Source organism: Pan paniscus, chromosome 9 (assembly GCF_029289425.2).
Source record: "Pan paniscus chromosome 9, NHGRI_mPanPan1-v2.0_pri, whole genome shotgun sequence".
NCBI lineage: Eukaryota > Metazoa > Chordata > Mammalia > Primates > Hominidae > Pan > Pan paniscus.
The window spans coordinates 90551888-90569897 of record NC_073258.2 but is presented as its reverse complement, the minus strand read 5'-3'; the positions used below and the strand labels follow the sequence as shown (position 1 = coordinate 90569897).

Sequence of the window (18010 nt, the reverse complement as noted above, 5' to 3'; positions counted from 1 at the left end):
ATGCAAAAATCATATTACATTATATGAAGAAACAATACAACTATCACTTACTACATATATTTTGAAATTTTCCATTTGCTTGCAAGAAGTCAACTTCAATATTTTTTCCACAGTGAAAAAAATAAAAATAATTAGCAGAAAAGGTGATATTACAGAAAGGAGTCATATTTTCTTTTCTTACCTATAAAAAGGTCTGTCTGGTAACCCTAATGGATCAATAAATGCTCTTTCCAGAAACATGAGTTGATCATTCATCATTCTTAATAATATTGGGCTGAGAAAGAAAATGAATACAATTATAACTTCATGAAAATGTTTCTACCCAGAAAATAAAAATTTCAGAGAAAAACTGAATTTAGTTATCTCCGGGGATTGGTTCCAGGACCACCCTCTGCACCAAAATTTGTGCATACTCAAGTCCTGCAAGGAGGACGCATGTATATGAAAAGTCGGCCCTCCTCCTCTGTGGAATTTTTTTTTATTATTATACTTTAAGTTCGAGGGTACATGTGCACAACGTGCAGGTTTGTTACATATATATACATGTGCCATGTTGGTGTGCTGCACCCGTTATCTCACTCATAGGTGGGAACTGAACAATGAGAACACTTGGACACAGGGTGGGGAACATCACACACCGGGGCCTGTCATGGGGTGGGGTGAGGGGGGAGGGATAGCATTAGGAGATATACCTAATGTAAATGACGAGTCCTCTGTGGAATTAACAGGGTGAAAATGAACAAACTACCAAACAAATTAAATAGATCTCTCGGTATAATTATCTAGATTTAAGTCTAAAAGTTACCTAAAATTATATCATTTCAAGTGATTTTCAGAATGGTTTAAGTACAGCATTCTTGGAGCCTGATATGACTTTCTGGATTAACTTGGTCTGCCTCAATGAGGAAATGTAGCTGTGTATGTGGAATCTGAAGCCACATCTGATCTCCCTTGGGTTAGCTGCCCCCAGTATAACTCTTACCACATGCTTAATCCCCCTTTCACATCTTAGTCTTCATATTGTTAAGACAATGAGATAGGCAATTATATAAAATAGAAAATGTTTATGGAACACATGGCTAGTAGTCCAAATGGAATGTAACAGGTTTTTTTTAAGTTTCTATAATTCTCTTATTTTATATTTTTCATTAGTTTCTCATTAGCTACATCTGAGGTTCTCAGATTCAAGCTTGTAGAATGAGCATTATTCTGTGATAAATGTTCTAATATATCAAAGCTAAAAGAAAGATGTTTGTTGAGATGTTTTCCACATAAATGAATTTACTCACTTAAAATACTTTTGTTCTAGATTTATGTCCATCCTACTTTTAGATGTTTTTAATGAAATCATTTTCTGTATGCAATGCTAATATTTTCAGATGTAAGCTTGAAAATAAAAGATTTAATTTGGCAAAATAAAAAGTTTTCCATATTTAAAAATAACAAGAATAGTCGGCCCTCCATATATGTGGGTTTTAGTCCTTCAATACTGTATTTTACTTTGTTTTCTTAAGAGATTTTCTTGCTCTGTTGCCCAGGCTGGAGTGCAGTGGCTTAATCATAGCTCAGTATAGCCTCAAACACCTGAGCTCAAGCAATCCCTCTGCCTCAGCTTCCTGAGTACCTGGGATTACAGTGAATAATACTGAATTTTCCATCTGCGTTTGCTTGCTAATATGAAATCTATGGATAGAGAGGGCTCACTGTATTAATTGAAAAAAAATCATATGTAAGTGGACCTGTGCAGTTCAAATCACTGTTGTTCAAATGTCAATTGTAAATTTTAACATTTTGTAATATGCAAATTAAAAACAATAACATGCATAGCTATGACATCTTTAAAATCTTATAAAATACTATACTGCTCAGGCTTATAAAAGCACAGAAACAGTTGTATGTGCAAATGGAAAAAATAATAGTGATTTTTATTTACACTGGCATAATTAACTGATCAACCCAGATATACAAATATAGGCAAGATTTTCTTCACCTTAGGTATCCTAGCAATCTACTCACTGAAGTAATATCAATATTAAAATAAGATGACTTGCTAATGTTTAGTAAGATGCCTGGCAAATTATAAATATTTACCAAGTGATAACTAACAATATTCCTTTTATTTTTAAAGCTAAACCTATTATGAACACAAGAGATGGTGATTACTTAAGTCTTTCAACAATATTTGGATATCTCCTATTTATCAAACACTCCCTGCTTTTACAGAACTTACATTCTAAAAGGAGTGTTGAGGTTGTTATTATAATAAGGATGATTCAATATAATTGAAAGTTTATCAGCAAGCTCTGAATACTTCAACAATGAGTTACTGAATTTAATATACCAATTATTTCACAATTTAATTAACTGAGAAAAATCATTACAATAAGAAAGCATGAATCATCTTATTCATTAATTTACCTCTTGCTTTTCATAATTTAGTTTTACTAAAAGTTAGCATTTAGTGATCATTTCCTATGTGCCAATTACTGTTCTGAATGTTTATACAAAATGTGATTTTTAATTTTCAGAGCAATTCTGCAAGTTGGGTAGGGTAACAGCCCCATTTTGTAGATGAGATAACAAAGGATCATGAGTTACGTAACTTGCCTAAATTCACACTAGGAAGTTTTAGAGTGAAATAGGAGATTGATATTGTTCTTTCAACTGCACCTTGCCGACAAAAGGAAAATAGGAACAACTTAAACTCCCATAATTTGGATTTGAGCTATTTTTAACATTTATGTATTTGGCATCATGAATTCTGATTCTGTGATATTATAAAGGTGAATGAAACACAGAATACCTGTTAGCAACTCCGATAAACAGTTGAGACAATCGAATGAAGGATAATTTCAATAAGATGCTATGGGTTTCGGAATCAAATTCACAAAGCATTGCTACAAGTACAAAAACTCATGTGGCTACACACATGTAAATATGCACGCACGTGCGCGCACACACACACACACACGCACTTCTCTTTCTCTGTATCCTGTGTTAACGTCTTATATTCTTTGATGAGGCAAGAAGTGATACAAGAAAAGCAGGATAAAGTCATATCTCTTCCTTAGATTTCAAAGTTTTGGTTGAGAAATTCAACATTCAGTTTAATTTACTTAGTCAGAATTTACTATTATTATGTGCAAAGCACTGCTCAGGTGTTTCAGAATTTGTAAATATCATATAGGGAACAGAGTGGATCTTCACTATCACTTAGAGAAAATAAAAGAAATATAGAAATACTAAAGGAAGGGGAAGCTGAGTGTGCTAAACAATAAGTGTCCTAAACAAACCACAATTCAAACCATGAGGCATTTTGTCAGAGGGAGAAAACATTTTTTCTTTTAAATACAAAAAGAAAACCAGTTTTATAGAATACATGGTGTTTGGGATCTCCTTAAAATGTATTTCTTATTGTTGACTGTTTTACCCACATATAAAAATTATAAAGAATTGAAAAGAATAGGTAAACAATTCTTCCAATATTCCCTGAGGATAGCACAATTATTATAATAATTCATTAATTCTCTTTAAGTTTTTCCTGTATTTGTTAAATAAAAATTAATCAAATTATATTTACAATTTTACATCCTTTTTGCTTACTTCATATTTTATTCTAAGTATCTTCTATTATGTTGTATTTCTAATAATCCATTGTAAGGATTATAAAATGTTCAAATTGGTGAATATCAAATTTTTTAGTAATTTCTCTTCTCTTAGGCATTAGGTTATTTTAAATTACTTGCTATTATAATTTTATACTTCAAATCTTTCTCCAGGCAGCCTTTCTTTTCCAAAATGGAGACTTTTTCCTAAGAAATAATCCAAGAAATGGAAATACTATGTCAAAGCACAGGACTCTGTGACAGCTCTTGAACACATTAGCAATATGTATCTATCTTTTTCAAAAAGGCTAAAATAATTCATAATGCTATCAGAAAAGCATGGAGAGCATATGCTTCAGTGTACCAGCTACAGCAATGGGCACAACCAAGGTTTAAATTGTTATTAATGTGTTGTAAAAATAACATCACATTACTTTCATTTGTATTTCTGAATTATGCATCAGTGAACTGCAATATTTTGCTATGTTTCTTTACAGGTGTATCTTTGACAACATTTTAAAAATTATTTGTCTTGTTTCTTACCGATATTTTCAGCTGGTTCTTTTGGACTGTTTAATTTTCAAAAAATATTTTATAATGTATATATTACTCTCCATTTTTGCTAGAAAATAAGTTTTCAACTTTCTTAATTTTTCTTGTGAATATTAATTTTCGTATTCTGAACCATTTCAAATGGTCTCAAATCTGATTGCATCATTTCCCCATTGCTTCTAAACTGGGCATCTTTCAAGAAATTTCCATTTTTACTAAATAATTCTTTACACCTGTTGTTTATGTTAGCATACAATGTGAAGTGCGATTCTGAATTTACTTTTATAGCAGGTACTAACATAGTTTATATAATATTATGATTGAGTAATCTTTCCCCATTAATTTTTGCTGTATCGTTTATTACTAATACTTCCTTATAGATCACCGAGCCTATTTCTACATCATCTACTGTAATCTTTTTATGTGTTCTTACATCAGCTCCTGGGGATTTGATATTTATATCATGATACTATATTTAATACACAGATCTGTACCCTCAAAATTATACTTTAAAAAAATTACCTTAGTATTCTCACCAAGTATTTTTCCTTCCATCTTAAAATTTTGTTCAAATTGTGTTGTACTTGTGTAATCTTACACAGAATTAATCCTAAATGTTTAACATTTCCAAAATTAATGGCTTCACAATATTTGCTATTCTGGATAAACAGAATTTTGCCAGATGGAAGTGGAAATAAGGAGCTCTATGTGGAGGTAATGACAAAAACAAAAGAGGTAGAAAGAAATCATGCTTTGAAAAATAAATAGTCTGGCTGAGTTATGATGTACAGATACTGAAAAAGCAAGAAATAAAACTGGAAACAGCTGGGGTCACACAGTAGAGGACCTTCAATGTTAAGCAGAGTATTTTGTAACTGATCAAATGGCAGGAGGGAGGGACTGACATTTCTGAGCAGCACAATTGCCACTCAGAATGTTGAAAGTAGGTCTTTTGAGATAGGGCAGCCCTACATAGGATGTGCTAGAGTGGAAAGACAGAAAACAGCAGGAAACGACACTTGTATACCTATGTAACAAACCTGCACGTTCTGCCCGTGCATCCAGGAACTTAAAATAAAACAAATTTAAAAAAAAGAAAACAGCAAGAAATTCCCAAAGCTAGTTCAGCAACAGTGATGTTAGTTTACTTTTAAATATATGTATATATATATACACACACACACACACATACACATATGCACATATATGTAGAACATACTTGCTTTTGTCAAAGTCCTGGAGTCTCTCAGTGAACTTGGAAGCAATTTCTGTAAAATTCTTTACTGCAGAAAAAAGTGAATCTGAAATAGAAATTGGGATCATCAAATGCTTAAAGAACATAATTTCTAATGGCACTGCTCTATAGTTCAAGAAAAGGAACAATATAGAAGCCATCATCTTTTGTGTTTTACAAGGTATTTATATTTTTATATTATAAGATGTGAGCATCCATAAAATGGAAAATACATTTATAGACATAAACAGAATATTGGATCACTTGAAATAGCAATAAATAATAAATGACCTAAGATAGTCCATTATATTTAGGAGATTAATAGAACCATACAGATGAGGAATTTGAAAAAGGAAGGGTAACATACCAAATGATACACTGTATGTCTTCATTTCCTGTGGATGTTTCATAGAAATATTGTAGATTTTGTCAGCATACTTTCTTAAAACTACAGCATAATCTCGACAATCAAAAGGGAGCACTATGGAATTGGCTAGCTCAAACACCATCCCTCCTCGAACCTGGGCCACAGTGAGGTGATATTTAAACATTGGATCATAAAACTTTTCCACCAACTCATATGTTTCATAGACACTGTGATACAGTGGATAGCCGCTGAATTTGTTTGTTTCCTACAGAAAAAATGACAAAACATATCTCTTATAGGATAGCTTACAAAAAAATGATTAGCACCATATTTACTATTAGTATTAGTAAGATTGGTCAGTGATGGATCAAGGAAAGTACTTAAGATCTCAATAAGCTACATCCTAAACGGCTAATATTATGATACGTAAACACACTCCAGGCTTGTATCAATTAAAATATGTGTATATGATATAACTAATATTATTTAAAAATTATTTGAAAGGGACCAAACTGGCTTGCCTCTAAGAATGCAGAAGATTGCATTCTTAGATTCATGTTTTAAGAATCTGAAAAAAAAGACAAGACATCTTGCATTTGGATAAAAATAAGAAGACGAATTGTTAAAGGCAAGTACATAAGTATTACACAATATTATATAGGAGAAGACACTAAATTGTTTAATCACTAAAATTCCATGGGTAAATGATTGTCTGACAAGCAGTGTGCTGAAGGCTGGAGAGTCTGAGTGGTGAGGGGTGCAGTAGTGGATCCAAAATCTCACTAAGGAGAGAGAAGGGAGGCCCAGACAGGTGTCAGGAAAACCAAAAGTATAGGTAGAAGGAAGGACTTTTCAAACTGTGAACTGCTGGTTTATCACTTTTGATCATCTTAAGATGCTTATTTTTTATTATTAATATAAAAGGACATTTTATGTACTGATGTGTTGAAGAGACTGGGATTCTGGAATTACCCTGCCAGGGTTTGAATCTAGGCTTCAGGACTTACTACCAAAAACTTTAGGTGGTCATTTGACTTTTCTTTGTTGTAATTTTTTCGTAGTAAAATGTAGACAATATTAATATTTATCCTCACTATCACCTCCTACATAACTCTGCCTAACTTCCTACCTCACAGACAGGAGATTGAAGATTTTCTGTCTGGGAAGAATAGCCCATGAGGAAAGGCTTACAGAAACTTAATGTCAACTCTAAATCACCAAATGTCTTTTCTGTATTTGGAGTTGAGCTCGATTTCTTATTATTGCAATATTCTTATTGGAATAGTTTTGAATGAACTCTTCCTTACCATTTTTATAACTGTGAGAATGATTTTTCTTTATAACATAAAATTTAAAATTGAAGAAGTATCAGGATTAAAATATTACTTATAAATATGGATGTATCATAAAAGTTGACAAAGGTTTCATCTGATGAACAGAAATCAGGGGTGGTATGAATATGAAATGGAAATAAGAAACAACTGTTTTTAATTATAAACCAGTGTTCTTATAAAACTACTTGACATTTTATAAACTATGTACCCAATTTACTTTGAAGAAAATGAAAACCATATATATATATAATCAACAACAAAAGAAAGGGAATCATGACTTTTACACGTACACAGTGTATTATACTGATATGATTTGACTCTGTGTCCCCACCCAAATCTCACCTTGAATTATGATAATCCCCACGTGTCATGGGAGAGACCTTGTGGGAGGTAATTGAATCATGGGGGACGAATTTTCCTGCACTGCTCTTGTGATAGTGAATAAGTCTCATGCGAGCTGATGGTTTTATAAAGGGAAGTTCCCCTGCATATCCTCTCTTGCCTGATGCCATGTAAGATGTAACTTTGCTCCTCATTCACCTTCAGCCATGATTGTGAGGCCTCCCCAGCCATATGAAACTGTGAGTCAATTAAACATATTTACCTTGTAAATGACCCAGTCTCAGGTATGTCTTTATTAGGAGCAGGAAAACAGACTAATATCTATACCATTTTTCATTTGTTTAATGACTTGTTATTTGTTTAATAATTGGAGATACAGTAAGAGATGGAAATCCAAATACACTCATTAATTTTGAATGATAATGGGGAAATACTGACTAATTTTGAATAAGGAGGAGGGTAAAATCAAAGACAATTCCTACATTTCCAACTTAAATGACTGAGTGAATGCAATGCCACCAAATGAAACAGAAAATATGTTTAAAGGAGTACACGGAAGTTCACATTTGCAGACATGAGTATTGATACCAACTGACACTTGAATTTAGGGTTGGAATACCAGATACAGGAGTTATCCTATGTAGTAGTGATACTGTCAACCATTGAGACTTCTCCCTCTGCTTTCAAATTTCTCTATTCCTCTAATGCTTGATTCACTTTTTGGAGTCAGAATTATTTGTTTAGTTAAAACATATTCATAAATAATCTTGGATAATTTGAGATTCACTTACCCAATTTTTAGTATACCGTGCTCTGCCTGAAGCAATTCCAAGTCGTTGGAAGAACACCTCAAAATCATTTCCAGATCCCAATTTGCTTATCCTTTTAGAGATAAAACAACAGAATTATTTCAAAGTAATTTGTTCATTAAGCACAGATTACATGTCCATTAAACTAAACCCCATTCTTACTATAATAAATGTAATTTTAAACATACAGCTTTAGACATGCAGCAAAAACATGAAAAGAATATTAATTTTGATCACAAAATATCTCCTTCTATGAGACTGTTTCGTGTAGGAATGACTATTTTATGTCACATTTTGTTAAAGGTTTCTGAAGTTGGAAAACATTTTCCTTAAGCTTATTTCATTCCATTTATCATCTGTATTTGTTGTACATAATAGAGTGAAAAGCAAATATTTTTCAGATAATTTGGACATAAATTTTGCCCTTAATAATATAAATAGTGCTGTTGACATCGATAAACTGAGAGCACTGAGATATTTATTCTTCTTCCCTTGCTTGTGAAGATACAACCAATGTTGAAATGATGCTTGCATTTTTATTGCAATAAGCAAAATATTTATTAACTATATGATATTCAGAAACAGGATAATTACAAGGTGATGAGATGGCAGAAAAATGAGGAAAATTACTTTTCATCATTATCTCTATCATGGGTTGAGTATCCCTAATCCAAAAATCCAAGATCTGTATCAAAACATTTCATGCACCCCAAAAATAAATACACCTACTACGTACTCACAAAAATTAAAGATTAGAACATTTTTAAAAATGCTGCAAAATCCAAAAGTTTTTAAGCACCTACATGACACTGAAAGGAAATGCTAACTGAAGCATTTCAGATTATGAATTTTCAGATTAGGGATGTTCAACCAGTAAGTATAATGCAAATATTCCAAAATCTTAAAAAAATCCAAAGTCCAAAACACTTCTCATCCCATGCATTTCATATAAGAAATGACCAATCTTTATAATCTGTTGAAATGTTCCATATGTATATATTACATATTCTAAAGAGAAATCACGTTTTGATATCCTGCAGATTTAACTACAAAACACACAGTAATATTTTATTTGTGAACCAAAGTAATGCTTTTCCTTTATCAGATTTTAGACCATTTTGAAACTTAATTTTTCACTTAATGATTGAAAGAAAATATGCTTTTATTTTCAAAACGATCCCACACTGAATTCAGTGGAAACTTCATTCATTTACTTACCTGGGCATGCCACTGAACTCTGGGGAAGAACTTTTTTTAGTCCAACTTTCATAAAGAGATTTGCCTTCAAAGCCTTCATCAGGGCTTTTCAGCTACACAAATTAAAAGAAAAAAAGAGAATACTTACAAATCAGATATATTAAAAACTAGATGTCCATTAACGAGAAGTGAGTAACTAAGCCACAATTCAGCAAAAACAAGGGATGCTATCCATACATTAGCAGTCATCAAGAATTATAAGTTTCTGACAAGTGGGAAAATACTCATGTGATTATATATAGGTGAACTATATTATAAAAATAAATGTATGAAGTGCATAGCATAAACAGGCTACACCAAATTCATACCAAGCCATCGTCTTTAGATGAATGGCATAGTGTATGATCTTTTTGTCTATTTTTCTGAATTAAAAGATACTACAATCAAAACTATTTCTCATCTCACAACAAAGAAAATAAAAAGAAGCAAAATTGTTTCTTGCCAGTAGGGTTACCAAAGTCATTCAATAACATACAATAAACCGCAATGTCTGTTCTTGTACCAGTATCATGCTGTTTTGGTTACTGTAGCCTCATAGTATAGTTTGATGTCTCCAGCTTTGTTCTTTTTGCTTAGGATTGCCTTGGTTATATGGGCTCTTTTATGGATCCATATGAATTTTAAAACAGATTTTTCAAATTCTGTGAAGAATGCCAATAATAGTTTAATAGGAATAGCACTGAATCTATAAATTACTTTGGGCAATATGGCCATTTTAATGATATTGATTCTTCCTATCTATGAGCATGGAATGTTTTTCCATTTGAATATGTCATCTCTGATTTCTTAGAGCAGTGGTTTGTAGTTCTCCTTGTAGAGATCTTTCACCTCCTGAGTTAGCTGTATTCATAGGTATTTTATTCATTTTGTGGTAATTGTGAATGAGTGTTAATTTGTGACTTGGCTCTTGGCTTGTCTGTTGTTGGTGTACAGGAATGCTAGCAATTTTTGCACATTGATTTTGTATCCTGAGACTGATAAAGTTGCTTATCAGCTTAAGGAGCTTTTGGGCTTTGACAATGGAATTTCCTAGATATAGAATCATGTCGTCTGCAAACAGGGATAGTTTGACCTCCTCTCTTTTTATTTGAATGAGCTTTATTTTTTTGTCTTGCCTGATTACCCTGGCCATCACTTCCAATACTATGTTGAATAGGAGTGATTAGAGAAGAATCTTTATTTTGTGTCGGTTTTGAAAAGGACTGCTTGTAGCTTTGGCCCATTCAGTACGATGTTGGCTGTGGGTTTGTCATATATGGCTCTTATTATTTTGAGGTTTGCTCCTTCAATACCTAGTTTATTGATAGTTTTTAACATAAAGAGATATTCAATGTTATTGAAAGCTTTTTTCTGCATTTATTGAGATAATCATGTGGTTTTTGTTTCTAGTTCTGCCTATGTGATTAACTGCATTTATTGATTTGCATATGTTGAATCAACCTTGCATCCCTGGGATGAAGCCTACTTGATTGTGGTGGATAAGCTTTCTAATGTGCTGCTGGATTCTGTTTGCCAGTATTTTATTGAGGATTTTTGCATCATTGTTCATCATAGATACTGGCCTGAATTTTTGTTGCTGTTGTATCTCTGCCAAGTTTTGGTATTGGGATGATGCTGGACTCATAGAATTAGTTAGGGAGGAGTCTCTCCTCCTAATTATTTGGAAATAGTTTCAATAGAAATAGTACCAGCCCTTCTTTGTACCTCTGGTAGAATTAAGCTGTGAATCCATTTGGTCCTTGGCTTTTTTTGGTTGGTAAGCTATTTATTACTGCCTCAGTTTCAGAACTCATGATTGGCCTGTTCAGGGATTCAATTTCTTTCTGGTTCAGCCTTCAGAAGGTGTATGTTTCCAGGAATTTATCCTTTTTTTTCTTTTTCCTTTTCTTTTTTTTTTTCTGTTTTTGTTTTGTTTTTTGATGAAGTCTTGCACTGTCGCCTGGGCTAGAGTGCAATTGTGCGATCTCTGCTCACTGCAACCTCGTTCACGCAATTCTCCTGCTTCAGCCTCCCGAGTAGCTGGGATTACAGGCACCTGCCACCACACCCAGCTAATATCCATTTCTTCTAGATTCTTTGGTTTATGTGCATAGAGGTGTTTATAATGTTCTCTGATGTTTGTATTTCTGTGGGGTCAGTGGGAATATTCCCCCTTATCATTTCTGACAGTGTTTATTTGAATCTTATCACTTTTCTTCTTTATTAGTCTAGCTAGCACTCTATTTTTTATTATTTTTTTTCAAAAAATCAGCTCCTGGATTCGTTAATATTTTGAAGGGTTTTTCATGTCGCCAACACCTTCAGTTCAGCTGTGGTCTTGGTTATTTCGTGTCTTCCGCTAGCTTTGGGGTTTGTTTACTTTTGTTCTCTAGTATATTTAGTTTTGACACTAGGTTGTTAACTTGAGATCTTTCTTTTTTTTTTTTTTTGAGAAAGAGTCTCTCTCTGTTGTCCAGGCTGGAGTGCAGTGACGTGATCTCAGCTCACTGCAACCTCCACCTCCCGGGTTCAAGCGATTCTCCTGCCTCAGCCTCCTGAGTAGCTGGGACTACAGGCACCCGCCACCACATCTGGCTAATTTTTTGTAATTTTAGTAGAGACAGGGTTTCACTGTGTTTGCCAGGAAGGTCTCGATCTCCTGACCTTGTGATCTGCCCTCCCCGGCCTCCCAAAGTGCTGGGATTACAGGTGTGAGCCACCACACCTGGCCAGATATTTCTAACTTTTAATGTGGGCATTTAGTGCTATAAATTTCCCTTTTAATTCTGCCTTAGCTGTGTCCCAGAGATTCTGGTGTGTCATATCTTTGTTCTCATTAGTTTCAAAGAACTTCTTGATTCCTGCTTTCATCTCATTATATACCCACAAGTCATTCAGGAGCAGGTTATTCAATTTCCATGGAATTGAATAGTTTTGAGTGAATTTCTTTCTCTTGATTTTGAATTTGCACGGCAGTACAAGAGACGTTTTTAATTTCATTTCTTTTGCTTTTGCTGAGGAGTGTTTTACTTCCAATTATGTGATCAATTTTAGAGTAAGTGCCATGAGCTGATGACAAGAATGTCTATTCTGTTGTTTCTGGGTGGAGAATTTTGTAGATATCTATCAGGTCCATTTGATCCAGTACTCAGTTTAGGCCATGAATATCTTTGTTATTTTATGTCTTGAAAATTAATTAATATTTTCAATAGGCTATTAAAGTCTACCACTATTATTGTGTGGGAGTCTAAGTCTCTTCGAAGGTCTCTAAGAACTTGCCTTATGAATCTGGGTGCTCCTGTGTTATGTGCATATATATTTAGGACATTAAGCTCTTCTTGCTGAATTGAATCCTTTACCATTATGCGATGCCCTTCTTTGTCTTTTTTTTATCTTTGTTGGTTTAAAGTCTGTTTTGTCAGAAACTAGAATTGGAACTCCTGCATTTTTCTGTTTTCTATTTGCTTGGTAGACTTTCCTTCATCTATTTATTTTGACTTATGTGTGTCATTGCATATGAGAAGGGTCTCTTGAAGACAGGATACCAATAGGTCCTGGTTCTTTATCCAGCTTGCCACTCTATGTATTTTAATTGGTGTATTTAGTCCATTTACATATAAGATTAGAATTGAAATGTGTGGATTTGATCCTGTCGTCATGATGTTAGCTGGTTATTCTGCAGACTTATGTGATTGCTTTATAGTATCACTGGTCTGTGTACTTCAGTGTGTTTTTGTTGTGGCTGGTGACAGTCTTTCCTGTCCATATTTAGTACTTCTGTCAATAACTCTTGTTAAGACAGGTCTGGTGGTAACAAATTCCCTCAGCATTTGCTTGTCTTGAAAGAATCTTATTTCTCCTTCACATATAAAGCTCAATGTGGTCGGATATGAAATTCTGGATTGGAATTTCTTTTTTCTAAGAATGTTGAACATTGGCCCCCAATCTCTTCTGGCTTGCAGGGTTTCAGCTGAGAGGTCCACTGTTAGGCTGATGGGCTTCCCTTTGTAGGTAACCTGGCCTTTCCCTCTAGCTGCCTTTAACATTTTTTCTCTCATTTTGTCCTTGGAGAATCTGATGAGTATGTGTCTTGGGGATGATCTTCTCAAGTAGTATCTTACTGAGGTTCTCTGCATTTCCTGAATTTGAATGTTGGCCTATCTAGCTATGTTGGGAAAGTTCTCATGGATTATATCCTGGAATATGTTTTCCAAGCTGGTTCCATTCTTCCCATCTCTTTCACGTACACCAATCAGTTATAGATTCAGTCTCTTTACATAATCACATATTTCTTGGAGGTTTTGTTCATTCCTTTTTCTCTATTCTTGTCTGCCTGTATTATTTCAGAAAGACAGTCTTCAAGCTCTAAGATTCTTTCCTTCACTTGGTCTATACTGCTATTAATACTTGTGACTGCATTGTGAAGTTGCTGTAGTATTTTTCAGCTCTATTCTTCTCTAAACTGGCTCATTTTACTGTCAGTTCCTGCAATGTTTTAACATGATTTTTAGCTTCCTAGAATTGGGTTACAACACGCTCCTTTAGTCCAGTAAACTTTGTCCCTATCCATATTATGAATTCTACTTCTGTCATTTCAGGCATCTCAGCCTCAACCCGGTTCTGAACCCTTGCTGGAGAAGTGATGCAGTCATTTGGAGGAAAGAGGGCACTGTGGCATTTTGAGTTTTCAGTATTCTTGTACTGATCCTTTCTCATCTTTGTGGGCTTATCTGCCTTCAATCTTTGAGGTTGGTGACCTTTGAGTGGAGCTTGTTCTTTTCTTTTCTTTTTTTTTTTTTTTAAACAGTCTAGCCACTTTTCTGCAGGGCTGCTGTGTTGTGCTGGGGGGTCGACTCCAATCACTAGTTGCCTCAGATTTTACAGTTCCTGGAGGAATCATCGGTGATGGCTGTGAAACAGTAAAGAATGCAGCCTGCTTCTTACTGTGGGACCTCCATCCAAGGGAGTTATAGACATGTTGCCAGCCTGAATAGACCTGTAGGAGGTGGCTGGAGACCCCACTGGGAGGTCTTACCCAGACAGGAGGAAAAGGATCAGGGACCCAGTTTAAAAAGTAGTCTGGCCACGTTTTTGTAGAGCAACTGTGCTGTGGTGAGGGTCCACTTCAGCCCTTGGTTGTCTTGGACACTCCGAAGTCTGAAACCTGGGATGGCTAAGTCACCCAAACAGCAAAGATGGTGGTTTGCCCCTCCTCCTGGCAGCTCCATCCCAGGGTGTCCTAAAACCTCTGTTAGCCAGAGAACACCAGTGGGGGTAGCCAGAAACCCTAGTTGGGAGGCTCCACCCATTGATGAGGAACGCAGTTGGGGATCTGCTTTATAAGGAAGTCTGGCCACGTTTTTGTGGGGCCACTGTGCTGTGCTGGGGTACTGCTTCCACCCCCACCCCCCAGTCATCTTGGGCTCTCCAAAGCCTAAAGGTGGGAATGGCTAAGCCACTCAAACAGCAAAGATAGCAGCCCACCCCTCCACCCCCACCTCCCTGCCCCCCACCACCACCCAGGAGCTCTTTCCCAGATAGGCACAACACTGCTACCAGTGGCTGGCTGGAAATCCAAGCCAGTGGGTCTTATCCTGTGAGGTGCTGTGGAAGTGGGGCCTGCAGGCCATCACTGCTCAGGCCCTTGAATTCGGCCTCTTTTTTATGGGTATGTATGGGGGTCTAACCTCCTGCTGTGCTGGAGTTGCAGTTACTTTTGCCATGAAGCCTGGAAAGCTGGTGTATCTAAAGCTCCTGTGTCTCCATGCATGCCTGAGTGGCTGTTCTGCTAAGACTCCATGCAGCTGTGTATCAGACTGAAGGCCCTGGTGGAGTGGGTTCAAGAGGGTATCTGCTGACCTAAGGGTTGCAAAGATCCATGGAAAAAGCATGGTTTCCTGGGGTTGCACATTCGCTCATCATTTTCCTGGGTGGGGGAAGTTCCCTTGACTCTGTGTCATTCCCAGGTGGGCCGTCGTCCTGCCTTGCTTTTCTCTACTCTCCTTGGGTTGGGTTGTTTCCTTGATTAGTCCCAATGTGAGTATCTGTTCATTTCAGTTGAAGGTGCTGTATTTACTTGCCCCTTCAATTTCTCTTTGTGAGAGCCACACACCATAGTTGCTTCTAGTCAGTCATCTTGGTCACTCCTCCATTCCATTCTTTTGCAACCAAAGCTTAATGGCATTTAAATTTTATTTATAATCCCTATCTGAAAAAATGTAATTGTGATCTCATCTAGCCTCTGTCCCTGGAAGCCAGCACCTGGTATTCTTATGAATATTCTTTCTCAATCAATTGGAACATTTAATGATTCCTGTGTTCTGAATTAATTGGTATCAATATACTGAAGAGTATAAACAAGTTTTTTAATTAAGGAGTTGAGCCATAGGACCAAGTCTTGGTTCGGCTACCGTCCAAGTTGTGTGTGACTTTGGTGGCCAATGTTCTTTGAGCTCAGTTTCACTGTTTTAAGAATGGAGATGGTAGACATGATGCTACTCACGGGCTACCTCACAGTGGTGTGGTGAGAAATGAGTCAATCTGTGTAAACAGTTTACTAGATGTGATGGTCTGTGAAGATGTGATGTCATATATGTTATATGAAAAGAAGACAAGAAGTTATAAAACAACACCAATGTTTAACATAATAATACCTCAAGAAAACATCATTTGTAGAACTTGGGTTTTCTTAAATTATATGTAATTATATACCTCTTTTGTTAGGTTGTATACCAAGCTGTACATCAGTGGTGTACAATCAACTCTCAGAGTGTAGTTTCCTGAAAAATAAGAAAAGAATAGATTTTAAAATTTAATTTCTTTCTGTTATTATTTTCTTCAAAGACCACTGCTAGATTCCTACCAGAATGATTGTTTTAAAACCTGATTTCAACTGTAACTCTCCAATGGCTTCCCAACTAACTCTGTAAAGTCCATCATCCTCACCATGGCCCACACTGCCATGTATGAAACCCCAGGTCACCTCTCAAAATCTGCATTTTACATTCTGCCCAAGAATACTCCCTCAGCATCTTTGCACACACTGTCCTTCCAGCCTGGAACAGTATTCTGCATTATATCTGCATGACTTACTCCTCCTCCCCTGGTCTAATATCATGTTTTTCTGAGAGATTTCCCCGATCACCCTACCTAAAATAGCAGTCTCTTACCCCCTAATTTTAGCCACTCTCTCTTTTAACCTTGGCTCATGTTTCTCCATATTACTCATCTATTTAACATAAAACATATTAAGTACTTGTCTTTTTATTATTGGCCCTCCCACTAGAAGATAAGTCCCCTGGGATAAGGTGCACTCTCTTGTTTGCTGCCATACCCCAGTGCTTAGAACAATCCTAGAATTTGGCATTTAACCAATCAATATTCGTTGTGACAATGAATTTGTGAACCAGGTGCTCTTCTTAGAGTTTCAGTCCCCATTCCTCAGGAGGGGACTGGTGGTTGTGACAATCAAGTGAAACACCCAGGAGAGGTGTTCTTGGGAAGCCAAGACAGCACAGGGAAGGGCTGCTGACTCAGGAGGAGTTTTGGGGGAGGGAAGTCAAGACAACTTCACAAACTTGGAGAGGGGACTCTTGAACTGGGTTTTCTAGAACCAGGACACAGTTGGGGGGAAAAATGGTATTTGCAGCTAAAGCCATAGACTGTGCAAATGCCCAGAAATGTAAAAGCACATGAAACACTCAGAGGATGGCAACTAGCTTTTATCCCAAAGCCTCAGATCCATGTTTGAGAACAGCAAAAGTTGAGGCTTTTAAAATAATGACACCACAACAGAATTGTTTATGGAACTTAAAGATTTGACTTTAGATTTTAAAATTTATCTGGAAGAATAAATATGTACAAACAGCCAATGTAATTTTTAAAACAGAAGTGTTTATAGGAGTGGAAATTGGGGAGGGGAGTAGTTTGCCAGCATTTATTACAATTTAATTGCCCACATCCTAAGACCAAATAAATATACTTGTAGCTCTCTACCCTCTCCTCACATTATACCAAAAAAGCATGCAAATAAAATAATATTAACCACAACAAACTGAAGCAATCTGTCCAGCAGCTAGAAAATTGATACAGAATTTGTCCTATTGATTATAGTGTAGATTTTGGTTGTCTGGTGGTAGTGTTTGTTTTTTAAGTGAAACAGAGATATGTGCTGATATGGAAAGTTTTTCATAATGTGTTGCTGAATGAAAAAGGCAAGTTGTAGAACCATTTAGCTGTAATATGATACCAAATACCTGTATAAGGTGGTGAGAGACAATAGAGTGTAGTGGTTAGAAGGGTAAAGTTGAAACAGACTAGTCTGATTTGAGTCTAAGCTCAACCCTTCACTAGCTGTGTGGCCTTGGGAAAGTTACTTAACCTCTCTGAGTGTCAGTTTCTTCTTTTATACAAAAGAGATAATAAAAATATTTACCTACTTATCTCAGAGGGTTATTGTGAGTACTGAATAATTTTTTTACGTGTAAAGCACCTGAGATAGCACCCACTACGCTCTTGGTGCTTTGTGAAGC

At 35.8% G+C, this 18010-nt stretch overlaps 1 protein-coding gene and 1 long non-coding RNA gene across 11 annotated transcripts in view; one reads left to right on the top strand and one right to left on the bottom strand.

Moving 5' to 3' along the window:
• The window catches only part of LOC129393397 (uncharacterized), a 130092-nt gene that overhangs the window by 28159 nt on the left and 83923 nt on the right, over positions 1-18010 (top strand). The window lies entirely within an intron of this gene.
• LOC100994186 (glutamate carboxypeptidase 2) overlaps positions 1-18010 on the bottom strand; it is a 65467-nt gene that overhangs the window by 1814 nt on the left and 45643 nt on the right. For 7 of the 10 annotated variants that reach the window (XM_055094732.2, XM_055094739.2, XM_055094738.2 and 4 more), the window contains 6 exons: positions 16191-16258; positions 9462-9553; positions 8226-8316; positions 5759-6023; positions 5377-5458; positions 182-274 (listed from right to left, as the gene is read on the bottom strand). In XM_055094732.2, coding sequence (XP_054950707.2) covers positions 182-274; positions 5377-5458; positions 5759-6023; positions 8226-8316; positions 9462-9553; positions 16191-16258 — 691 coding nt within the window. The remainder of the gene's footprint in view (positions 1-181; positions 275-5376; positions 5459-5758; positions 6024-8225; positions 8317-9461; positions 9554-16190; positions 16259-18010) is intronic. The other 3 variants (XM_055094734.2, XM_055094736.2, XM_055094737.2) reach the window with 1 other exon arrangement.